Below are 25,519 nucleotides of genomic sequence, written 5' to 3' on the forward strand. Positions count from 1 at the left end.
GGTCTTGACTAAATAGGTTCAGCTGAGTGGTACATCCAATTCATGTCGCCATCTGCCTGCACACAGACACGGACAAGTGCCATGGCTGATGAATCTTACTTAACAACTGGGTTGTCTGTGGTTTCAGGGGGGGGAACACACCCTCTGTTGGTGCCCTATGACACTCTGACAGCCAAGGAGAAGGCCCGTGATCGAGAGAAGGCCCAGGACCTTTTCCGCTTCCTGCAGATCAACGGCTACAGCATCACAAGGTCAGTTATTGATATTCTCTTGTTGATTTCTTGCAGGAACTTTACACGACTTCATAACTTTTCCTTTCGATCGTCAGCACTGTCACCGGAGTTCTTTATGAAATGCTGTAAAAAGAAAATCTCGTGGTAATTAAGTGTTGATTTAAAGCTAATATCTTCTTGTGTTGCAGAGGTTTGAAGGACTTAGAGCAAGATTCTTCTTCCATGGAGAAGAGGTTTGCTTACAAATTCCTAAAGAAGCTGCTCAAGTATGTTGACTCAGCTCAGGAGTTCATCGCTCACCTGGGTACGCAAATATTACATAGGACCGATCTATAAGAGACTTAAGTAGACTTGTTACTGACTATTAAATATGGATTTTTATGCTTTCAATCCAGAGTCTATGGCTGCGAGTGGCAAAACAGACAGGTCCCCTCATGAACAAGAAATCAAGTTTTTTGCCAAAGTAAGGGTGTAATCTAAATAAGGATGATCTACATATATAGATAGCTATTTTACAATACATTTTCATCAACCGGATCTCATGTTGTCATTATCAATGTCCTCTTTCAGGTTCTCCTTCCTCTCATCGACCAGTACTTCAAGAACCACTCTCTCTACTTCCTCTCCTCCCCCAATAAGAACCTGAGCAGCAGCGGTTACGCCTCCAACAAGGAGAAAGAGATGGTCACCAGGTACAAAATCAAAACAATTTCATTTACCTACAGCATTACAGCATGACTATAACTCTTTACTTAAAATCCTAAACTCATATAATCTTAACGACTAACTGATTTCCTTCCTTTGTCTATCCTTCACACCTCCAGCCTGTTTTGTAAACTGGCAGCTCTTGTCAGACATAGGATTTCTCTCTTTGGTAAGCTGATGTCTCTCTGTGTGTGTGTGTGTGTGTGTGTGTGTGTGTGTGTGTGTGTGTGTGTGTGTGTGTGTGTGTGTGTGTGTGTAAATGATCAACTTTTTAGTAAACCATTTCTCATTAGGTGAAATAATGGGTACATACAGCTCCACTGCAGTATATGGAAGCCCATAGTCCCATACTGGCAGTTTGAATAAATACAAAAAATACATTTGCAGTAATATTATGGAAATAAACCTTAAAAGTACATTTTCATTCTATTTTTGTTTTATCAAAATGACCAGAAACAGAGGTCCACACTTCAGTGGTCTGTGAGAGTGATAGTCCACTGTTGGCAATATAGGGGTGTATGTGTGTGTGTGTGTGTGTATGTGCTTCTCCTTTAATCATGTCTTCAGTTGATGAGTTTTGAGTTCTCATGAACTGAACTGTCTTGTGTTATCACAGTCAGCTTTTTGTGCAAAATATGAGACACCAAATACTGGAGCATTTATCTGTAAAATGCCACCTTTTTGTATTAATTATGTATTAAAATAAACATGATATAATGTGATAATCACTGTGCTTTTGAGGTGCTGTTAGGCTGATTTTGTTGCCTTTGTTCAGATCCTAACTAGCTGTTTCCCCGTTTCAAGTCTTTATGATAAAGATAAGCTAACTGGCCGCTTGCTGTAGCTTTATGTGTACTTGACAGACATGAGAGTGGTTTCAACTTTTTGGCCCTGCCACTCAAATGATGATTGATTATTTAGATTCTCAGGCTTCATTCAACTAAACCACTGAATTCATTATGTCATGGTGCCTTTAGCCATATTGGATATGCCACATCCAACTGAGGTGGTGAACTAGATAATGTTCCACTAACCTTATCCAAACGAGCTTGTAACCTATTTGACTGGAGGCTGCGGGGTTTGCAAACACAGACCGGAACTCATTGTTTCCGTAAGAGGCTCAGTTCAGGTCCAGATAGTCAACTCGACAAGGTTCACAGTGTGTGCTCACATCACATTGATTGTTTTTGTGTTTTCTTGTAGGCAGTGACTCCACCACCATTGTGAGCTGTCTGCATATCCTGGCACACACGCTGGACACCAGGTGAGTACAAATATGTCAGCACTCAAGACTAACAAGGAACCTGGCACCTTTAAAGCTGCTGTAAGCATTATCTTTTTTATTAAATAAGTGTTAAATAGCTCTATATTCCAACAGTAATCACTGTTATAGAGAGTCTGGTCAGTAACCCATGTCTCTCCTCCTCCTTCTGCTGATGCAGTAAAAGAGAACATTTTCTGGTGTCCCTGCTCACTTTGTCCAATCAGGACAGAGATTTGTTTGTTTCTGCTCAGGGAGGGCGCAGAGAGCAGGACCCTCCTGTTTGCTGGCTATGGCTGAACAGGGACAGCTACCAAACACGAGGAAAAGCAAAGAAAAATGGGAGCTAGTGTGGTGACGAAGAGACGAGGGAGGGGACAGAAAACTGCAAAATGGACAGGAAGTTAGCTTAAACATCATCAGCGCTTACAGCAGCTTTAAGTTTTCTCCTTGAAAGGAAAAGTAAAAAAAAAAAAAAAACAACTGTTATTAAATCAGCAAACGTCCTCAACGTGATATTGATAAATAAAAATTAATAACTATTTGTAATAATGCAATCTCTCTTTATATTCATGACTGAATAAACTGAATAAACAAACTGACCTTGAAGGACAACACAATTTCAAACTGTCTTACTTTGTTTATATGTGGCGGACCCTGCCACCTTTCTAGCTTCAAACAGCATTCTGGGATTCTCCACTGAGAACAGCTTGTTTATTCAGTTATGGAAAAAATAAGTATCTCCGAGTTTGTATTATCACCTCATTGATATTGTAAATATTACAATTCTGAGTTTGAACGTGTTCTCCAAAACTGCATTGTGCCCCTTTAAACAAATATTGTTTGAGAAACCAATCACATGTTTCCTGTGAGTCTAACCTCTGTTGGACCCTGAAGAGGAGCATATTTGTCATGAGCATTGTCTTTGAACAGTTATTACTCCGCTGTCTTTTGGGAGGCACTGGCATTAACAAAGAGCATCCTCTGGCATTTAAATAAGCAAAACAAATTTCATACGCCATGCGTTGCCCGAGGCTTATAGCGTTCTTTAGACACAATGTACTGTTTGTTAATGCAGCTCAGGCATAATGAGGCTAAATCGACAGTGTGTTATTACTGTGTCTCGTTTGTGCTGAAGAGCTACAGTCGAAGCCCACAGACTCTGTCTTTCATTTCTCCTTCCTACTGGGACACATCAAGGCTTAACAATGGGTAATTCATTTAGCAATGTTATGAACTGTGAAATGCTGAAAATGGACAGACTAATCATATTAATGCATTGTGTGACTTCAGAGTGTCATATGTGTCTAAGCTCCAACATTGGCAAACTCACCTTGGATTTAAATATCCACCTAATTCCTTAAATGAATCATTGATGTTTCAGTGTAAGGTTGATGCTCATGTCTCGTATTTCATGACTGAAACCTTCACAGACCGCGAGAATGATGTATTTTCATGGTGAGTGTGTCCCGCTGTCGGTAAACAGTGTTGTCCTTTGCATACCAAAGGGTATCCAGTGGTTTATTATAGCTCTGCCCTTGCATATCTCCTCGTTTGGTTTTCAGTCGTTAATCACGCTCCCTTTCACTCCAACAGAACGGTGATGAAGTCGGGCTCGGAGCTGGTGAGGGTGGGGCTCAGGACGTTCTTTGAGAACGCCGCAGAGGACCTGGAGAAGACGTTCGAGAACCTGAAGCTGGGGAAGTTCACTCACTCCCGCTCGCAGATGAAAGGGGTGTCTCAGAATATCAACTACACCACTGTGGCTCTGCTCCCCATTTTAACCGCTCTGTTTGAGCACATCACTCAACACCACTTTGGAGTCGACCTGCTTTGTGAGTCCTGACGGCAAAAGAATGATCAAACATGTTGTGGGAGAGGCTGCTAAAAAACTGGTGTCAAGTGTCAGTGTTAAGTTTATTTTAAAGCAGTGATTACATGCTTCTTACGTCCTGACACCATGGAACAGCAAAATAACTTTTCACAATGCTTAGTCCATAATCATTGGCTTTTATGGCTGTTGTAGGACATCCACATTTCAGATTGGTCAGTCCACCACCTTTGGTCCAGACTAAAGTATCTCAACACCTGTTGCATAGATCGCCATGAACTTTGATACAGATATTCATGATCTCTAGATGATCAATCTTTATACAGGATATTAGATCCCCTAACTTTTTTTTAGTGCTACCAGCAGGTCATTGTGATCCACTGAGGTATTTCAAGCTCTATGAAATAGATTGGTACAATATTTTGTTTGACATTCATGGTTCCCAGAAGATGTATCCCTGTTACAGTACTTTAGTGAGCCTTTGACTTTCCTTGTAACACCACCAAAATGTAGTCCCTTCTGGCTGTTAGTGAAATGTCTCAACAACTATTGGATGGATTACCATATGTTGTGGTCCAGATTTTCATGTCCCACTCAGGATAAACTGAAATAAATTTGGTGACACTCTGGTTTTTCATCTAGCACCATTGTCAGGTTAAATCTCACTTTGCCCAGTACTGAGTTCCCATGATCCTCAGCTGTACTTCCTCAAGATAACTAAAACAAATTAGTTTCATAATCAGGTAGCATGCTAACACATTAAACGAAGATGATGAACATGGTAAACATTGGTCTTTTTAACATCCACATGCTAACATCTCTCTCTCTCTGCTAGAATGTTAACATGCTGATATCATATTGGCATTTAGTTCAGAGCATTGCTATACAATTAGCACAGCTAATCTTTTTTAATCTTTCTTTTCTTTGTATTTTTCCAGTGGATGATGTCCAAGTATCCTGCTATCGAATCCTGACCAGTCTCTACGCACTGGGCACTGGGAAAAACATCTACGTAGAAAGGTATTTCATTGTCATCATCACATTGTGCTAATTGTTTAAAACCTCAGTGAAGAAACGTACTGATATTTGATGCAGCTTTCACCAACTGTCCGCTTTTCCTGTGTCCCTCAGACAGCTACCAGCCCTCGGTCATTGTCTGGCCACCCTGGCTGGAGCCATGCCTGTAGCCTTCCTGGAGCCGCTGCTCAACACGTTCAACCCCTGCTCCGTCTTTAATACTAAGAGTGCCAGAGATCGAGCCAGTGAGTCATGTGTAATTATTCTAAAATAGAAGGGTTTATTACCAGATGTGGCAAATCAAACAGCTATTATTATGGATAATGAGCTTGTCCTGCTTTACAACCTTCTTTACATTTTTAGATGTTCTAAAGTATAAGAAAAGGATGATGTATATTTTTCCTGCATTTAATCATACTTTGTACTTTATGTGCAAGTCTGTACTGTGTATGTGTAAAATCTTCTCACATGTCAGTGTTCAGATTGAGAAAACACCCCTCCCTTTCGATGATACATTGTAAGAAAAACATAATTTGATAATGTAAACATTGTTGTAATCACATGTGAATCCCCTCGTGCTGCGTTCAGTCTTAGGCATACCAGACTCAGTCGAGGAGATGTGTCCTGGGATGCCGCGCCTGGACGGTCTGACAAAGGACATCAATGACATGGCTGAGTCTGGAGCGCGGTACACGGAGATGCCTCACGTCATCGAGGTGGTGCTGCCCATGCTGTGTAACTACCTGTCCTACTGGTGGGAGAGGGGGCCTGAGAACCAGCCAGCCAGCGGGGGCAGCGTCTGCTGCACCACCGTCACCTCAGAGCACCTCAGCCTCATCCTGGGCAACATCCTCAAGATCCTCAACAACAACCTGGGCATCGATGAGGCCTCGTGGATGAAGAGGATTGCGGGTGGGCACTGGTTGCACTGTGATGAGCCTTATGTTTTTATTTTCGAGATGACAGTGTTTTAAATATTGCCTTGAAGGCTTTCACTGTTCATGCAAACTACCCTGTTTTATTTGAATCATTCCAAAAAATGCAAGCGCTCCCACTTGAAAAAGATGAATTAGAAGGGCTGCGTATTTGAGTTTAGGAAAGGAAATTTGGCAAATGTAAAAGCTTTTATGGTTAAATGCTCATGAAGTAAACTAATGTTTGGAACAAGTTAAAAATGATGTATTATTCTTGTGAAAACGTTGCTGAAAATGAAAAATATTTCCCAGTATACCTACACATTTCACATTGAACAACTGTAATGAAATAACATTTTCTCTCTTAAATGTTTCAGTATACGTGCAACCCATCATTAGCAAAGCCCGTGCAGACCTCCTCAAGAGCCACTTCCTGCCTACGCTGGAGAAACTGAAGAAGAAGACGGTGAAGGTGGTTTCTGAAGAGGAGCTGTTGAAGGCAGACAGTAAAGGAGACACTCAGGAGGCTGAGCTGCTCATCCTTGATGAGTTCGCCGTGCTCTGCAGGGACCTGTATGCCTTTTACCCCATGCTTATCCGCTACGTGGACAACAACAGGTGAGCTCACTGAGTGGAGTTGTTTTTAAGGGGCATTTAGGAAGAAATGGTGCAGGTGTTAGTGAGGACGCATTCATCTCTTTCACTGCAGATCCAGGTGGCTGAAAGAACCAGACGCTGACTCCAACGAGCTCTTCAGAATGGTCGCTGAGATATTTATCCTCTGGTGCAAGTCACATGTAAGTTCTCTCATCTCCATTAGCTACAAAAACAGGCAAGCTTAATGAATTTGAACACCGATGAATCACAGCGATCTTTCTTTGACATTTTTCACCAGAATTTCAAAAGAGAGGAGCAGAACTTTGTGGTGCAGAATGAAATCAACAACCTCTCCTTCCTGACTGGAGATAACAAAACAAAGATGTCTAAGGTAGGCTTTGTATTTTTCCACAACGTCAACTTTACGTCTTTATTCCGGCAGCAGGTTAAAACCTTTTTAGTCGCGTGTCAAAGCACCTTTACCTTTCAATTGACAAAGTTCCAGAAATAAGCAGGATCATGACTGACTCTGACTTATGACTGTGTGTTTGTGTGCGTGTATGAATTTATTCATGCATGCTTGTTATGCTAAATGACAGAAACTAACATTCATCCCTCAGTAGACAAATATTCCTCCATACCTTCAGCCCTTCTCAGATGTACGAGGGTCATAACATTTGATTTCTTGTCTGCCTGGTTTAGCTGTCTGAAGGCAAACAAATGCTTTTCATTGCAGTGCACGTCCACGTGAGGACTGTGCGCGCCCATTAACCCTCCTCTCATCGTTTCCTCTCTATCTGTCTTTCTCTTTCTGTCTCTCTCTCTCTCTCTCTGTCTCAAACAGTCGTTTAAGGAGAAGGTAGAGTGATGCAGTGCATGAGCTGTTTACCTGCCAGCTTATTGGCTTACGTGCTGCAGTCGCCATGCAGAAAAGCCAATAGCTTGTGCCGCTGTGCTATATAGTCTATAGTGTAGTTATATACAGTATCGTGTCACCTGATTATTTGTGGCCTCCATTCATCACCATGTGTGACATGGTAACTTTGGTCATTGCTCATTCCCTTATGGGCGGAACACGTCTCATCTGGAGTAATGAGGCTCAACCCTCCTGTAACAAATCATGTGATCTCTGGTGTGTTTGCCGTTGATGGATTGTGATACCCTGGTGTGTTTGGCCAACAGTTAGCTCGAGCTGTGTGTACCATGTTGTGGTTGATGTGTGGTAAGTGTGTGTATGTTTGTGTGTGTGTCAGTGTATGTACTGTATATGTATATATCAATATGGAAATGAGTGTTTTCACCGAGCCAGCTGCTTCAATTTGGCTCCAGAGTGCGAGTCACTGGTAACATCTCGCTTTCCTAACAGAGGCAGTCTGCTAGCTCTACTTTTCAGCTGAGGTGTGAAACTTTTTAATGCTTCAGTGGCACAGATTCAGCCTGGTCACAGATTTTGCCACGGTTGCCTCTGGCTTTTGTTCAAATACAGCGTGAGTGCTCCCACTGTGAAGTATGCTCCAATAAAATACTGGTAAGGTATCAAGTCAGAAGTTGAAAGGAAGCAAAAAGGCGACAATATAATGAATTACCTCAAAAGCAGCTTATTAAGCCGACAAAGCTTTTTTTTTATTCACCACTTCGTGTTGTCTCAAGGTTAATATCATGATTTTTTGTCAGTCTGGGGGACAAGATCAGGAGAGGAGACACAAGAAAAGACGTGGCGAGTTCTACTCTATCCAGACGTCGCTGATTGTGGCCGCTCTGAAGAAGATGCTGCCGATCGGCCTCAACATGTGTACCCCGGGAGACCAGGAGCTCATCTCTCTAGCCAAGACTCGCTACCTCCTGGTGAGACAACTCTTTATGTGAATATAATGTATCCTTACACTCAAACAGGAACACTCATTTCAAATAGCTACATACATGTTTGTGTCCCTATTCTTGCTATTGTTTAATAGAGAGACACAGACGAGGAGGTCAAAGATCATATTCGGCAGAATCTGCATCTTCGAGTAAAGGTGAGCATTTTAAAAAAAGACTATAAGGGGTTACAAGCTTCCAAAGGCTGTATATATTATAGAGCCTGATCAATACTATCAGCTGATATTTGTCTAGCACAGATATATTGTATTTGCGTGTATTTTGTCTGATATGCACTGATTTGAAAACGTTTTCTTCTTTTTTCTAAGGGAGATTATAATGGTGGGGGTAATTTATTAATTATTAAATCCCCAGTGAAGTTTACTGTTTCAGTGCAGTCATTTTAGACAATAAAGGTTACTGTTAGAGTCTAAAATATCCTGCCTCTGCTACATACCTTTGTCCCAAGTGTTTGAGGAATCATTGCAAAAAGTGTGCGTATATTGGCCGATATATCTATTGGAAATTTCTACTTCCTATCATCGGCATCGGCTCTGAAAAATCAAGTATTGGTTGGGCTCTAATAAACTGTATTTAACATGCTTCTTTGTGACACCTATTCAGTCGGAGGACCCTGCAGTGAGGTGGCAGCTAAACCTGTACAAGGACATAGCGATGCGAAGTGAGGGGCCTCCAGACCCTGACAGGGTGGTGGACCGTATCCAGAGGATCTCTGCTGCTGTCTTCAACCTGGAGCAGGTCGGCCTCAAACATTTATACTGTATATACTCAAACATATTGTGAGCTGTGAGTGAAACTCAGGGGCGATTGTTTCATTCAACACTTGTGAAGGTGCAGCGTCACCAAACATACCGCTCAATGCTTTAAATATGCCGACAAAGACCAGTGATGTTATATTTATTGCCCAATGTAATGTTAACACTCCCAGAAATTGTTCACTACAGCCCACTTCTGTACACTCAGCCCAAATACAGCAATGAATTACGGTCCACAGGTGGCCTGGACCTGGTAGTCAGAACATGGGTGCAATATTTTAGCTGACTATAGCTGTCCCTATTCTGGCCCAGGTCCCAGTGTCATTACAGTAGTACCCATGTTGTGGCTACCAGATCTGGGCGACATGTGGACCGCGATTTATTGCTGCATTTGGGCCGAGTGTGAGTGGGCTGTTTGGGCCATCGCTGGGAAAGACACATTTATTTCATTCATCACAGCACATAATGAAAGCTCATGCAATTCATGGAAGCTATCTTTTCCTCTTTTCTTCTCTTTTCCAAAATGAAAAGCAGGCGTGCACCTTGCGCTTGACATCGGTGTTGAAACAAATTGCAGTGATCCTCCACAGCAAAGTTGCACTGGGCTTTCTCCTGCACATCTCCTTTCTCCTTGCACAGTCAGGTTCCCGATGAGTCACCAAATTCGAAAAGAAAAAAAAACCAACCCACTGGCACTGAGCAAAAATAATCCCATGAAAACGACAGCTTTTTTTTTCTGAGGTTTACCTGACAGAAAATGTGTTGATTAATCACGTAATCTTCTCTTATTGTCATCAGGTGGAGCAGCCCCTGAGATCCAAGAAGTGTGTGTGGCAGAAGTTGCTTTCAAAGCAGAGGAAGCGAGCGGTCGTCGCCTGCTTCCGCATGGCTCCACTTTATAATCTGCCGAGGTACGACGGTATACACAACACCTACAGCCTCTACGTCCTTGTTGTGCTGTTTTTAGCCTAAAATCATGCCGCATAATGATGATTCCAGGATGACACCACACATTCAGCATCAGAGAGGCTCCCCGTGGTACAACCAGCAGATGGGAGATTGTGTGGCGAGTGTTCTAACATCACCTCTGTGTTTGCTGGCCAAATACCGCCACACTTTCTTCTTCTTCTGTCTGACTCACAACTCTTATTTTTTCTCTTCCTGGGTTCTGACCCTGCATTAATGCACAGCCTCCCTCCCTGCATTTGTAGGACAAATGTCTGGCCCGCAGCTGTTATCAAGGAGGAGAGAAAAAAAAGGGACACTAGCAATTTCATGCCCTGCTGCTCTGTAACTCAATCACAGGAAGTCAGGCAGAGAGCTACAGTAGGGAGGAAAACAATTATGAGGCCCAACCTGGAGGTGGCCATCTTCAATATGTGCTCAGACGATACCGCCCGCCTCCCTGACAGCATGACTCATTTATTCAGAGTTGTTGACAGTGAAATATGACACATCAGAGTTAATTATTATTAGACAGTATTTACAGTGTGCGCACAATTGATTGTTTTTGTTTTGGGTAATAGATTTGTGTTTGAGCTCCTGGATAAATGTCGAGTTTCACGCATTCAGATGTCATCTCTTCTCTGTTGTTTCTCTATTCAGCCTTTGTTCTCTCCTCAGTGTCACACTCTATTGTACCTCCTTCCCTCAGGCACAAAAATAATAATTACTTCCTGAATGCCTACCGACATATTTGGCTGGAGATAATGCATGAGAACACAGACTATGACAGTCTGCTCTCCATGCTGACGGTAACGTAGTGCTGACCCACTGTTGCTACTGTATGACTTTGCATATCTCTCTTAACTACCCCTCCTTCTCCTCCAGGCACGGCGTATGCCACAGATTTAACTCCCATTCAGATTTTCCCGCTGGTTTTTCCACTGGTCCACATCGGTACAGTTAGGCAGATGAGGTGCTTTGAAGGAATTTGGGGAATTTTTGTGAATTGCTTTCTTGCTGGAAGTTAGACGAGAAGATTGATTTCATTTACATGCACAAAATATTGAGGTTTTTGCCCTTATTCCGTATGCTAAATATGAAGCAAGAGCAAACAGCGTAGCTTATAGGCTGGAAACAGGCGGAAGCAGCAGTAATTTTGTTTGTTTAGTCTGTACTAAAACAGATGAGCTTTAGAGGTGCTTATAAGTAGATTTTTTATTTGTTTCCACCTGCTTTCAATCTTTGTGCTAAGCTAATTGTCTCCTGGCTGTAGCTTTATATGTAGTTTACAGGCAGGAGATTTGCATTCACACTCTCATCTAACTCTCTGCAAGAGGGCAAATAAGTACATTTCCTTCAATGTCAAAATATCCCTTTAACTGTTGTTGATGTGCAGATACATGGGTACTTAGATCAGCTCATTAATCTCGTCTGGAATTGCATTTTCTGCCTGCTAATGAGAGTTTAGGATTAGACTCTGAACAACATTTCCTCTCAGGTGACCAGTTGGATGTGCCAGCACCCAAAACTAACCAGTATTAACCTCCTATCTCCTAAAGACACTTCTCCCCTCCTTTGCTCTGCTCCTATCTAACCCAGGCTGGTCTCCTCTCACCCTTCCTTAGGCATCGCTCTATTAACCTCTTCCTCCTGGCCTATCAGAGAATATGGATAGAAACAGAGGAGTACTCCTTTGAGGAGAAGCTAGTGCAGGATCTTGCAGTAAGTACTTGTGTCGTCCCAGCCGTGCCCTCTTGTTGGTACCCATGTGCTGTGGGAAGCAAAGCGTCGCCCCCGACAGCACCGCTTTCCTCCGATGTGTCATTGTTTAAAGTGCTTGAAAGCGTCCCGACCCCACCACGTTACCACCGGGTTCGCACTCAGTCATCCACATGATGTTTTTTCAACTTGATACCCATTTTTGTGGCAAGCATGACATCACCGCTGATGTCAGAGCCAGCTGGTGTATTTTGACCACTGTGTCCCATCCAACATTCGGTAAGTTGGCATCCTGCCACGATGCTTCGACTTACCAATGGCATTTCTGAAAGTTGTGATGTCATAAATTAATCAAAACCATGCATTGAGTGTGTAGGGAAAGTAAAAGAAACACAGCTTTCTTTACAACTTCCCAAAAGTGCTTCAGAAATATTTTGCACTTCACAGCCCACGATGATTTAGAGCACAATATGCATAGCTTGATTAAAAATGCTTGAAGGATTCATGGAATAGTTCAACAAATTAAGTTTTCTTATCTGGAGACAATCACGAAGGCACGCTGGAACTCAACAAACCCCACTGTGCCAGTGGGTGTGTTTTTTTTTTTCTTTCTCTTTTTCAATAATGAAATGGAGATAAAAATTTGAATTAATACAATTTTTTTGAAAATCTAATCTTCCTTAGGTCCTTATAACAGTCATATCTTCTCCCCATTACTTGAAATGAAAGCCACAGGGCACCACATAAAAAGTTAAGGCTGTGACAGATGGAGAACTTTTAGCAAACACACACACTCGCAGCAAACCCCACAGAAAAATAGTTCCACTGTGTCCGCTGTCATGAGTGGTTTATCATAGGAAGTCTATGATAACGTCTGAAAAGTGCTCATGGAGAGTCATGCTTAACTCCATTCGCCACCTTTTAACACTGCTGAACATCATCCGCTGTAGGTGTGTGTGCCAGCATGTGCGTGTCCATGTTTGTGCTCGTGGTTTCTAGTCTGCATGTTGTCAGTGTATCCTGTTACTGCCTGTTTTCTGATACAGCCTGATTCTCTGAAGGTAAGTGATGTACAGTAACTGCACTTTGTAGTTGATATTGCTGCGACACGCCCGAGCTCCTGGATTTACTTGCGCGACTTTGTCCAGAAAACGCAGCCCAAAGTGGAGGAAGAGGAGGAGGAGGAGATCAGAAAGCAGCCGGACCCGCTTCACCAGCTCATTCTACACTTCAGCCACAACGCTCTGACTGAGTGCAGGTGAACACGCACTCAGCGTCACACACACCTGGCCACCTGGCACCAATGCTTTGCTCCATCTGTGCTCCATAATGGTTTTGGCCTGCGTCTCAGCCAATAAAGAGCTGCATTAAGCTAAATCATCAGCAAATATTTCAAACTAGGAGAGAAACACAAGCAGTTTTTTTGTTGTTGTCTTGCTGCATTACAAGGTTTAACCACCATGTATCTTCTTTCTTGTTAGTTCTATAGAAGAGGATCCCTTGTACATTGCATATGCAGATATGATGGCAAAGGTACTCCATTCTCATTCTCAACATTGCTTTCACTTAAGTGTATACCGTACAGCAAAATCTTGCGGGTTTGACATCCTGTTTTCTCTTTCAGAGCTGTGCTGAAGGTGAAGAAGAGGAAGAAGAGGAAGGAAAGGAGAAAACGTTTGAGGTGCTGTTGGTTTCTCAGGACGACTGATCTGCATTTCACTTATGTTGTTGGTTCACATTCAGATGTTTCAAGTTTGAAACCTACATTGTTTGTATTCATGTTTAAAGATATAGTATGTAGGAAATATGCATTAAAACGTCTAAAAACGATGAGACCTTTTTTATATATTCTGTTGAGTTGTGAACCTAAACTATGCCAAATGTTCCCTACAATGTTCAAACCCAGACAAATCTGTTTGCCTTTCATATTGAATTCAGGAAAAGGAAATGGAGAAGCAAAAGATGCTGTATCAGCAAGCCAGACTACATGATCGAGGTGCTGCAGAGATGGTGCTTCAGATGATCAGTGCCAGCAAAGGTAAGAAAACACACACTCATCTGTCTGCCTTCTTATATCTTCCACCTGGTAGAGCAGATGTTAAATATTGGATTCTGTGCTCATCAGGTCGACTCGGTGCTATCGTTACTTTTACCCTCAAGCTAGGCATCTCCATCCTCAACGGGGGAAACATACTGGTCCAGCAGGTACGCTTCAATCAGCATGCAGAATTTGTATCGTCAACAGCATCAGGCTAGTATTTACTGTGCTTTTATCTTCATGCAGAAAATGCTGGACTACCTGAAGGAAAAAAGAGACGTTGGCTTTTTCAAAAGTTTGTCTGGACTGATGATGTCTTGCAGGTAATGAAGCCAGAACCAGATTTACTATGTTTTTATTTCTTAACTGCTATTTAAAGGTGAACTCCACCAATTATATACAGAAAGGTCAATTTGACTAGTCACAAGAAGAAGAACCTCCCAGCCTGTGAATACAGGTTGTACTATATGTAATATTTATTTTATCTGAGGTTGGGCTACAATAATATAGAACAGAAAGCATCTTAAACTGGAGCTTTGAAGCTTGAAAGACCTTTGTGTTTACCAGTGAGAGAAGCGCTGATGAAAATAAACTCTTGGTTGCATTATGGGAAGTATAGGATCCAGTGTTTTTAGAGCTTGACCTATATTAGGAACCAGAAGTCAGAATATTGCAGTCAATTTGTGACCATTTTATTTTAAAGTGTCTCTTGTGAATCCCCCAACTTAGAGGTGCTCTTTGGAGCTCTGTTCTATTTACATTCAGTGTTTCTTACCAAAAATGCATTGCGTGTATCCTTTAGGTCTGACAAACATGATTAATGCATTTACTTTCTCTTAAAAAAGGATTTTTCTTCAAAGTTTGCTTCTTGCATTTTTTACATTTGTGTTTATTCGCAAGCATTCTTCTGCATTACTGGCTGCGTTTCTTGGTGTATTAAGTATTATATGACTTGAATGCACAAGCTCATATGTAAAATATTGCTTGCGTGTGCTGCTAGTGATCAGAAACTCCCACAGGGTACCTTTAGTGGAAGTGTAGTACTAGATTAGCTGTAGTGCCCCTTTAAATGTGCAGAAATACAGAATATAGAACATAAATGAACCATTGTCTTTTCTCTCCCCCAGTGTCCTCGACTTGAATGCTTTTGAAAGGCAAAATAAAGCTGAAGGTCTGGGGATGGTTACTGAAGAAGGATCAAGTAAGTGAGGATAATAAACATGGTAAACAGTCAACAATATAAGTGATTGATTCGTCCTCTTCCAGGAGGCTTTAAATCACGCTGATGCAAAGCAATACATGGTATATTACTTGTGGCAATGAATTAAAAACATACAAGTCAATATCTGCGCCACAGTATTATTTTATGCTTTGTAATAAAAAGCGCAGTACAGACTGAACCTCGATTTTACAGTTATACTGTGTTGTTGCCAAATGCTGATCTGCTGCTGATCTGAGAGTACCTCAGAAATAAAATAAAACGGCTTATATGAAATCTTTAGCTTTATTTGTGCAGCAGATGGACCTTCTTCTTCACCACAGCCCAAATCAAAGTGCAAGCTTTACCGTGACATGATGTGTCTCATTCAGCCTCATGGCGCCATTGTTTTTTAGTCAGGCTGCCGGACAAACGACGCAGCATTAGCTCGACGAAAAAAAATCTACTCTCTAGTCTGTTCTACGAGCCCATCTCCACGTCACGTGTGTGTCTCATGTGTCATGTTGTACGTCATCGTCATGCAGGTAAACCTGTGCTACTGTATGTCTAAGTCCTGTCTCGGCCTTGTCTGCCACGTAAAAAGCACTCACAGTCATATATCCACATGAAAATCCACATTTAATCAGAGCTCTCTATTTGATCTGATGGGTAGCATACAGTATAAAAATATATTTTTCTCATGCATATTCCAGCCCATTGCCACTTCATAAGCTCAGGCATAAGTGATGGTAACTGGTAGTCTGGTACTCTGTAGTCTAAACACCTGCCCTAGCGAGCAGACTGTACTCTTAAGACTTTGTTCAATGGTAGCCGCATGTCAATGTCGCAAATCAATGTGAGTATGTAAAGATATTTCTATAGCGCTATCATTCTCTCCTGTTCCTACTTCTTCTGATTGAATATCAATGTCTTCTCCTTTGCTTATGTCTGCTTTTTGTTTTGTTTGTTTGTTTGTTTTCCCTCTGATCATGTTTTTTATCTCATCGGTCGCAGTCAACGTGAGTGAGCGGGGTAAATACATGGTTTAGATTCTACTCATTCTATGCAATGCTGACATCTTGATTGCTCTCCGTTCAGCCCCTTCCCCCCCTCTCCCCCATCCCCCACCATCCTCCTCCCCCTCCTCCTCCTCCTCCCTCGCCCTGAATGCAATACAACCACTTTCTTTTGTACCTTGGACTGAAGGAACGCATGCATGCTCTTCTGACATCTGGATAGATTGTTCAGTCCAGGGTCAGGTACCCCAAACTGACTCAAATCTCTCCGCTTTCCTTACACTTCTTTTGTAAGAAGTCAGTGCTTGTCATTTGTGTGGGACCCTTTTTATTTTAGTTAATTTTAACAATACTAACCAGCGTGTAATAACAAATAAATCTCCCAAAGCTTTGATTGTACGATCCAACAAAGCTTTGCTGGCGTTAAAAGATAAAGCTCAGTTTTATTCCTATTATAAACCCTTTTTTAATTTGTGAAATGATGCATTATACCTTGTCTGTGTGTTCTGAGCCCCGACTATAGTGCACATAATTTAATGCCCTTTGACGACTAGACAGCAGCTTTATGAGGAAGTGAAAGCTATGCAAGCCCTGATGCCTGTACTGACATTAAAATGATGGGTCTCTGACCTTCTTGCCACTGAAAGGGACAGTTAATCTTATTTCCTGTCCTCAGGTTCCAAGGTACTGCAGGATGATGAGTTCACTAAGGATCTCTTTAGGTTTCTGCAGCTTCTCTGTGAGGGCCACAACAATGGTAGGTGGACACATTTCCATAACCAGAATTAAAGGAGATGCACGACTCTAAACAAGACAGTTTGAGAGCAGGCCGGGTGGTGTCGATGTACGTCTGCAATCAGTGATCTCATTTTAACATCTGTTTTAGATTTTCAGAACTTCCTGAGGACTCAGACAGGGAACACGACAACAGTCAACATCATCATTAGTACTGTAGACTACCTGCTAAGACTCCAGGTATGATATGATGTTGTGAGGAGACAGGATGGGCCGGTGCTAGCTGGTTAGCATGCTAACTTCAGTCAGCAACACAATACATAGACATCTTTGACATAACATCAAATCTGTTATTTTTAACGCAGTCTGTTGATCATTTTAGGACATTTTTGAATGTTTTAAACTTAAATTCTTACATATACATTAAAATTTTTAATAAATGCCCATCACAATTTTCCAGAGCCAAAAGTTAAATCTTCAAATCTACAAAAATCGCTTTTTTCCAAAACCCAAAGACTCTTCATCACCTTTCAAAAGTTACAAATAAAAGCAACAGATCTCTACATTAAATGTTTAAAAAACTGTGTCCTCCCTTCTGTTAGGAATCCATCAGTGATTTCTACTGGTACTACTCTGGTAAGGACATTATAGACGAGGCAGGTCAGAGGAACTTCTCCAGAGCGCTGGCAGTGGCCAAGCAGGTCTTCAACTCCTTAACTGAGTATATACAGGTACCACATCACAACACACTGCACCACAACAAGTGCTGATTAAAATCTTGAGCTTAAGAAAAGACTGATTTTGATGCTGTGTGATTGTCTGCAGGGTCCATGTGTCGGGAACCAGCAGAGTCTGGCTCACAGCAGGCTGTGGGACGCGGTGGTGGGCTTCCTGCATGTTTTTGCCAACATGCAGATGAAGTTATCTCAGGCACGTTCTTTTGTCTGCAATAAAGTGGTGTTGCTGCTGTGTAGTTGTACTGTGCTTGATTACAGTTTTGATCTATTTGTACTACAGCTACTGTATAGTGTCGTTACTTTAGAATAAGATTTTACACATAGAAGAATGATGCTGTATTGTAGATTCAGTGTATAAAGTGGTTAAAATTAGCTCCACTAAATCAGCTACTAGATTAAATGCTATCTTTTGTCTTTTTGTCTTTATTGGACAGTTTTACAGTGAAGATGTAGGCAGGGATTGTGGGGAGAGAACGAGGGAGAAATGTAATCTTGAGGACGTCTTGTAGCCAAGTTAATACACAGACCATAAAAGTGATTTTATGGTCTGCCTCTTAATTATTTGGCTCCCAGATGTCCCTAAATTATGCTTATACATCAATACATCATTGATAATAATCCACTACTATTTAAAATTTATAATAAACTATAATTACAATATAATTTTTACTTTTAATACCTATTTTCATTCTCCTGACAAAACTTATCTTCCTCTACTCAAGTTACATTTAAAACATCCACCAGTGGTATTTCTCTTTGTCAGGCACAGACTAAAATATCTGTAGCCACTAGAGGTCTCTCCAGGCTCAAAGATAACCTCAGGCTACTGCAGTACAACAACATTCAACATTCTACTCAGCTATATGATGTATGACTCCCATCTATGATATTTCCTGCATGCCCAGTAATCCAGAAATGGGATAAAATCCAGCTGCCTAACCTTATCTCATGGTCATCAGGAAAAGGCTCTGTCTGACGGTAGAAGCCAGGATGAAGGAGAGCACAGGTGGAGAGGTTTGAATTTAGCACATCGAGGTACGCCGCAGATTTATGGCATGCTGCATACAGGCTCCAGAGATCCTAAATGAGTCAGACTGACCTAGCCATCTGCTCCGAGACAGTAAAATAACATTAACCCTGGTGCTGATGGATGGATGTTACCTAGAAGGCCCTTCTGGGCCCCCGGCAGGGCCGTTGTGGGTCCCAACTATCTGAGGCAGCCTTGATCTCTCAGGGATATTAGACAGGGTGGTTGTATCCTTACAGGGAGTCTGTGTGATATAGTGTTAGTCACAAGGTTTCAGTTTTTTGTCTTCTCCTAACAGGACTCCAGTCAGATTGATTTATTGAAGGAGCTACTGGATCTGCAGAAGGACATGATCGTCATGATGCTCTCTCTTCTTGAAGGTTTACTCTTTGAATACTTGCTGACACCATAAGAGCTGCACCAGCGGGACTAGTTTGCAGGATATTGTTTCTTTAATGACTTTCATTAAACAGATTTGTTAGCTTGGGACGTAATCAAATATTTCCTAAAGCAGCCTTGTTCAATCTGCATGGAGAGTGTTGCTTGGTACTGCGTAGACTGACAAACTTGTCTTTGGTCTCCTTTTCCATTATGTCACAGGTAATGTTGTCAATGGTACTATTGGCAAACAGATGGTGGACACTTTGGTTGAATCTTCTAGCAACGTGGAGATGATCCTAAAATTCTTCGACATGTTCCTCAAGTTGAAGGACCTGACTACCTCAGACAGCTTCAAGGAGTATGATCCTGAGAGCAAAGGGGTCATCTCAAAGAAGGATTTCCAGAAGTCCATGGAGAACCAGAAGCAGTATTCCCAGTCCGAGATTGAGTTTCTTCTCTCCTGTGCCGAGGCGGATGAGAACGACATGTTCAACTACGAGCAGTTTGTGGAGAGATTTCACGAGCCCGCCAAGGACATTGGCTTTAATGTAGCTGTGTTGCTGACCAATCTCTCGGAGCACATGCCTCACGACGCTCGCCTCTCAACGTTCCTCGACCTGGCCGAGAGCGTCCTCAGTTATTTCGAGCCTTTCCTGGGTCGTATCGAGATCATGGGTGGTGCCAAGCGCATCGAAAGAGTCTACTTTGAGATCAGCGAGTCGAGTCGTACCCAGTGGGAAAAGCCTCAGGTGAAAGAGTCAAAGCGGCAGTTCATCTTCGATGTCGTCAATGAAGGCGGGGAGAGCGAGAAGATGGAACTGTTTGTCAACTTCTGCGAGGACACCATCTTTGAGATGCAGCTCGCCTCCCAGATCTCAGAGCCAGATGCGGTGGAGCGCCCAGAGGAAGATGAAGACGACAACCAGAGTGTGGCGGAGAACCAGGAAGAGGAAGAGGAGGAGAGTGTGATGTTGGAGTCCTCCTCGGCCTTTACAGTCGCCTGCATCTCCATGAGAAAAAGCCTCTGCCACTTCCGCCAGATGCTCACTCTCAGGAGCATGAGGCGGCAGTACAGAAAATTCAGGAAGATGAGTGTGAGGGAGATGGTGCGAGGCTTCTTCTCCTTCTTCTGGATGATCATCACAGGCCTCTTCCACTTCGTCTACAGCCTGGTTTGGGGTTTCTTCCACATCTTGTGGACCACTATGTTCGGGGGCGGCCTTGTTGAAGGGGCCAAGAACATGAAGGTGACGGACATTTTGGGCAACATGCCAGACCCCACCCAGTTCGGGATCCACGGTGACGTGTTGGAGATAGAGAAGATGGAGGCGAACGAAGCATCAGCGCTGGCGGAGATGGGTCAGATGGCTCAGGGAGAATCAGCAGAGGCAGACCTGATGGCTGAACTGCTGAACATTCAGCCCAAGAAGGAGGGGAAGCATGGGACTGAGCCCGGTTTGGGGGATGTGTCTGAGGTGGTGGTGGGAGACGCTCCATCCATCGCCAGCGCAGTCAAGCAGAAAAAGGCACAGGTCAGTAGTCATGTTTAATCCAATTGAACAAGGGTACTTCTATTCCTAATCATGACAGATGACTATATTTGGCATGTTAAGGAAAAGCCCCACAGATTTTCTTTTGTAAGAGGTAGAAAAACAAAAGAAATTGCTGTAGAAACTGTCAAGTGACTGATGGTCAAAACAACGTGTTTGTTGCAGCTGGCTGCAAAGAAGAAGGCTTCAAATGGAGACTACAAGTCGGATTCAGAGAAAGGAGAGTGAGTGTCCTTAATTTTATTCATCATTCATCCTCAGTGGAATTTCTCTTGATAAAATTCTTTTCATATATTTTTTCAGCATCTTTAGACATTTTCTGAGGGTCACAGAGTGCATCAGCGTGTCTTTCTTGTTAAGTGACAAAGTCATTTGAAAAACTTTCTTCACCAACAGGCTTTAATTATGAAAATCATCAGATATTTAATAGGAGTTGTTTAAGTCTGAGCCTGATGGGAAATTCTATTAGACAGCACGTGTCTGTCTGTCACTAATAGAGAAAATATTGTTGCAGTTCGGAAGATGGTGAGAAAAAGGACCACGACAAAGCCAAAGACGAATCCCCTCCAGAGTCTTCAGTGGAGAAGAAAGCAAGGAAGAAGAGGCTCGGCCAGAAGAAAGAGCCACCGGAGGCCTTCATGGCCAGCTTCTTTGCTGGCTTGGAGGTCTACCAGACCAAGATGCTGGTCAGATATTTCCCTCACAGTTGTCTTAAGATAGCATAAATCAGCTTGTTGTATACATACAACTTATACAGAAATGATTTTTTCACAGAATTACCTGGCCAGAAACTTCTACAACCTCCGCTTCCTGGCGCTTTTTGTTGCCTTTGCGATCAACTTCATTCTGCTCTTCTACAAAGTAAGCTTGAAATAAAGGCATGATATGTACAGTATGTACGGATTGAACACTGTTGTTACTGCTTTTTGTTAATACCTGTAAATGTCTCATTGTCTTTCAGGTGACTGGTGATTACTCAGACGATGAAGACCCCTGGAATGGTCGCGGTAGAGTAGGAGAAGAGGAAGATGAGGGTGCGCTTGAGTACTTCGTCCTGCAGGAGAGCACAGGCTACATGGCACCGGCGCTTCGCTGTCTGGCTATACTGCACACTATCATATCTTTCCTGTGTGTAGTGGGATACTACTACCTGAAGGTACAGTAACACCAACTGACAAGAAAATACACTTTAGTTTGGATATGTTTACACTCAACATTTAGACTTTCAAAGGTGTAAAAGGTGCAATATGTGAAAGTTAGCAGTGCAACTAGTGCAACTGGAGGAGTGTTGGTGTTTACACCGCTAGCGAGGGAGCTTTGAACCGGGACTGGATTGGGCTAGCTGGTTAGCATGCTAACTCAACTTCAACACAATACATACACGTTAAAGCTATTATTTCTTCACATTCTGTTGATATTTTTTGTTCATTTTTGAATGTTTTAAATTAAAATTGTTACATATTGCACCTTTTAAAATGTTTTTCTTTTCTTATATTCGAAGCATTGCCACAAATGGGGCTTATTGTTTGTTATTGTTTGTGTGTATATATATATAAAATATTGACATATTTTAAAATATTGTTTTTTTTTTACATTTTTTAAAATATATCTTAACAATGCTTTTTAACGCTTGTTTCAAAGGTGCAATATGTAAGAATTGTAGTTTAAAACATTAAAGATTTAACTAAAAGAAATTAGAATGTGAAGTAATAACATTTTCAACGTTATGTCAAAGATGTTTATGTATTGTGTTGCAGGGGTATTTAATGAAGTTAGCATGCTAGCCACTAGTCACTTTATACCTCAAGAGGTGATAGTCTGATAGTAAACAACACCAACACTCCCCCGGTGCTCTGAGCTGCCAGTCGGGGCAGAGTCAGGTGCTCCGTTAACTGAGCTTACTAGCTAGTTGGAAGCCACTACTCTGGTGATATGCTGCCCTCTAGTTGTTTGGAGAATAAATTCGACAAGTGGCGAATTCTTGCATATTGCATCTTTAAGTTTTATTTTTCAGAAGGAACACTTGTATGTTGTGATTGCATACAAACACACACCGTCATACACACATACACACACATCAATAACCATCCGTAACTGTATGTTCTTTCCTTTACTGCACTAATGATGCAGCCGAATTCCCTTTATGTCCAAGGTGCCCCTGGTAGTGTTCAAACGTGAGAAGGAGATAGCGAGGAAGCTGGAGTTTGCTGGCCTTTACATCACAGAGCAGCCGTCGGATGATGACATCAAAGGACAGTGGGACAGACTGGTCATCAATACGCCGTAAGTCATTCACTGTACGGTCATTAACCTCTAAGTCTTTTACAAACAAGAGTTTAATGCTGTTGTTTTTTCTGTTTTCACCAGCTCCTTCCCCAACAACTACTGGGATAAATTTGTCAAACGTAAAGTAAGTGACTCATGTCCTCGTAATTTGCATGTAACCTGTTATGCACACAAACCCAATCTGATGATATTTACTAAATGTCAGCCGCAGTGTCATTCTCTCCTCTGCTTTTGTTTTGCTGCTGTTTGTAGGTGATCAAAAAGTATGGAGACCTGTATGGAGCAGAGAGGATAGCAGAGCTGCTGGGGCTGGATAAGAGCGCCCTGGATTTCAACCCGACAGAGGAAGCTGTCGCCAAGGAGGCTTCACTGGTGTCATGGTGAGAGACTGGACTGATAACGAGCAGACAGGCTGGAACCCATTAGAGGCAAAAGTAGAAAATATGAGCTCATCATATCGACATTTCTTTTTTTCCCAGGTTGAGCTCAATTGATACAAAGTACCACGTCTGGAAACTGGGAGTGGTGTTTACAGATAATGTGAGTTTGAGTACAGTTTGGGGGGATTAATTACTTTGTTTTGTGGTTTTATGTACGGTTAAGTGATGATTTCATGGCTGGATAGATAAATGTGTTGTTTGATGATATTATCACCGGACAGATGGATTCTCATTTTGTTTCTTCAACAGTCCTTCCTGTATCTGGTGTGGTACACCACCATGTCCATCCTGGGCCACTACAACAACTTCTTCTTTGCTGCTCATCTGCTGGACATCGCCATGGGGTTCAAAACCCTCCGCACCATCCTCTCCTCTGTCACACATAACGGCAAACAGGTGAGGGCGAGGAGGATGCAGGTCTTTTTCCAAGCAGCAGGGGTCACTGCAGAGTTACCCCTGCCTGTTTATTCTCTCATGTGCAACCACAGGCCCGTTTTATCACAGCTTCCATCCTCCTGCCCCACTGATGGCATCTTGGGTAACACAAGTGTCCAGCCTGTGTCAGCTATGCCAAATGCTGTAGAAATAATGTGTTAACCATCAATTATGTCTGATTTTGCTTTAGATGGCATCACAAAAGATTACCTAAAGATGCTTCAAGCATTTTTGACCACCAGGGTACTCACTGTTTAACTCCTGGGAGAATTCTCTGTTTCTCTACACTTTCTGTACATGTGTGGCTTGTTTCGCTGTCTGTGCGACATGTTGTTATGGATAATGTGAGTTAAAATGATGCTTGGTTGAGCAAGAACCTGTCATCTAGTAAATATTGTATGTCGTCAGTTCTTGTATCTTTACATCAAAATTTTGAATCTGTTCCCCATGCAATCATTCTAAGATTTAAAGGTCTCATAGGGATCTAGGGGCTAGTTAAATACTTAGGGCATGCACGGTAGTGGTTGCAAAAAAATCATGGGCAGTACCTGCTCGGGCTTGTGAGAGCTGACCAATGAGAGCAGACAGGGCTTTTCGGGAGGGGGGACATCAGACGAAAGGGTGAATAGAGGTGCTACAATGGATTGTATGAGAAAAATAATGTGTTTATTGAACATTAAAGGATGTAAAAAGTATTAAACTGAAAATGAGCATAATATAGACCTTGATGGAATGGATGCAAGTAAAGGAAGCGGGGATGCATAAATGAGAATTTAGATGCACACAGTATCCTCTGACATTTGAGTTCAAATGGCTCAATTGCCTTCATTTCAGTCGTCAATTCTGACTGTCAGTTCTTGCAGGGATTCTCATGTCAACTGACCAGAGGCACCAATCAAAATTTAATGTCAATCTCCAAGGGTGGAACTACACCTAAATGGCGAGGCCGCAAGGAATCGCCGACACCTCTCACGCTCGGCTGCCTGTGGGCAGATCAATCGCGCTGTCGATCCCGATGTGGTTTACTGATCCTTCCACTGTTGTTGCTGTTTAGGTTCACACGCAAATCAGGAGTTAAAACTGATGAAACCGATGTGCGTGTTTCCCTTCTGTGCTCTTTTCTCGCCACCAGCAATCCCATCGTGTTCCTCATGAGGGTTACACCGCTTTTTATAGAAAACGAATGGGAGCTGGTGGCTTTGCCCCCGCTGCGTCGAGTGTGTTGTTTGCACCCCAAGTATATAAATAGACAGGAAGTTATTAATGACATTTTACTGACTGCTGCCTGTGTTTCTCCTCAGCTGGTGTTGACAGTGGGCCTGCTGGCAGTTGTGGTCTATCTCTACACTGTGGTGGCCTTCAACTTCTTCAGGAAGTTCTACAACAAGAGCGAGGATGAGGATGAGCCAGACATGAAGTGTGATGACATGATGACTGTAGGTGTACATTACATTTATTTTTAATCATAAACACACCCCAGACACTAAAACCTTGCTTTAAAGGGGTCTGAACTAACCCTCCCTCTGTGTCTGCACAGTGTTACCTATTCCACATGTACGTTGGGGTGAGAGCAGGAGGGGGCATCGGGGACGAGATTGAGGACCCAGCTGGTGACCCGTACGAGCTCTACCGAATCCTTTTTGACATCACCTTCTTCTTCTTCGTCATCGTCATCCTCCTGGCCATCATCCAGGGTAAGACCACTTCAGTAAAGGTTTCTGAATGAATATTTGATTGGTTTATTTAGAGTAGAGTCAAAAAGTCTGAGACCACCAGTCAATCTAGTCATCTTTGGTTTTACCCCTTTTTCTGTAATGACAG

General features: G+C 42.4%; 1 protein-coding gene across 5 annotated transcripts in view; it reads left to right on the plus strand.

Annotated features, from left to right (window-relative positions):
- Positions 1-25,519, plus strand: part of LOC311274225 (ryanodine receptor 3) — a 114,662-nt gene that overhangs the window by 83,517 nt on the left and 5,626 nt on the right. For 2 of the 5 annotated variants that reach the window (XM_084381717.1, XM_084381718.1), the window contains 43 exons: positions 128-251; positions 422-537; positions 629-696; positions 804-925; positions 1,058-1,107; positions 2,142-2,202; positions 3,796-4,034; positions 4,969-5,050; positions 5,162-5,292; positions 5,636-5,959; positions 6,339-6,579; positions 6,671-6,758; positions 6,857-6,949; positions 8,233-8,403; positions 8,514-8,573; positions 9,040-9,174; positions 9,990-10,102; positions 11,762-11,858; positions 13,004-13,113; positions 13,337-13,388; positions 13,480-13,536; positions 13,794-13,893; positions 13,981-14,060; positions 14,140-14,216; positions 15,021-15,094; positions 16,106-16,123; positions 16,784-16,864; positions 16,994-17,082; positions 17,445-17,573; positions 17,668-17,772; positions 18,905-18,986; positions 19,207-20,519; positions 20,703-20,761; positions 21,052-21,223; positions 21,312-21,398; positions 21,499-21,693; positions 22,690-22,820; positions 22,905-22,947; positions 23,076-23,203; positions 23,303-23,363; positions 23,513-23,659; positions 25,000-25,134; positions 25,236-25,392. In XM_084381717.1, coding sequence (XP_084237843.1) covers positions 128-251; positions 422-537; positions 629-696; positions 804-925; positions 1,058-1,107; positions 2,142-2,202; positions 3,796-4,034; positions 4,969-5,050; positions 5,162-5,292; positions 5,636-5,959; positions 6,339-6,579; positions 6,671-6,758; positions 6,857-6,949; positions 8,233-8,403; positions 8,514-8,573; positions 9,040-9,174; positions 9,990-10,102; positions 11,762-11,858; positions 13,004-13,113; positions 13,337-13,388; positions 13,480-13,536; positions 13,794-13,893; positions 13,981-14,060; positions 14,140-14,216; positions 15,021-15,094; positions 16,106-16,123; positions 16,784-16,864; positions 16,994-17,082; positions 17,445-17,573; positions 17,668-17,772; positions 18,905-18,986; positions 19,207-20,519; positions 20,703-20,761; positions 21,052-21,223; positions 21,312-21,398; positions 21,499-21,693; positions 22,690-22,820; positions 22,905-22,947; positions 23,076-23,203; positions 23,303-23,363; positions 23,513-23,659; positions 25,000-25,134; positions 25,236-25,392 — 5,997 coding nt within the window. Of the gene's footprint in view, positions 1-127; positions 252-421; positions 538-628; positions 697-803; positions 926-1,057; positions 1,108-2,141; positions 2,203-3,795; positions 4,035-4,968; positions 5,051-5,161; positions 5,293-5,635; positions 5,960-6,338; positions 6,580-6,670; positions 6,759-6,856; positions 6,950-7,402; positions 7,418-8,232; positions 8,404-8,513; positions 8,574-9,039; positions 9,175-9,989; positions 10,103-11,761; positions 11,859-13,003; positions 13,114-13,336; positions 13,389-13,479; positions 13,537-13,793; positions 13,894-13,980; positions 14,061-14,139; positions 14,217-15,020; positions 15,095-16,105; positions 16,124-16,783; positions 16,865-16,993; positions 17,083-17,444; positions 17,574-17,667; positions 17,773-18,904; positions 18,987-19,206; positions 20,520-20,702; positions 20,762-21,051; positions 21,224-21,311; positions 21,399-21,498; positions 21,694-22,689; positions 22,821-22,904; positions 22,948-23,075; positions 23,204-23,302; positions 23,364-23,512; positions 23,660-24,999; positions 25,135-25,235; positions 25,393-25,519 lie in introns of all 5 variants that reach the window. The other 3 variants (XM_084381719.1, XM_084381720.1, XM_084381716.1) reach the window with 2 other exon arrangements.

Source organism: Pagrus pagrus (genome assembly GCF_965226575.1).
Source record: "Pagrus pagrus genome assembly, chromosome: 18".
Classification (NCBI taxonomy): Eukaryota; Metazoa; Chordata; class Actinopteri; order Spariformes; family Sparidae; genus Pagrus; species Pagrus pagrus.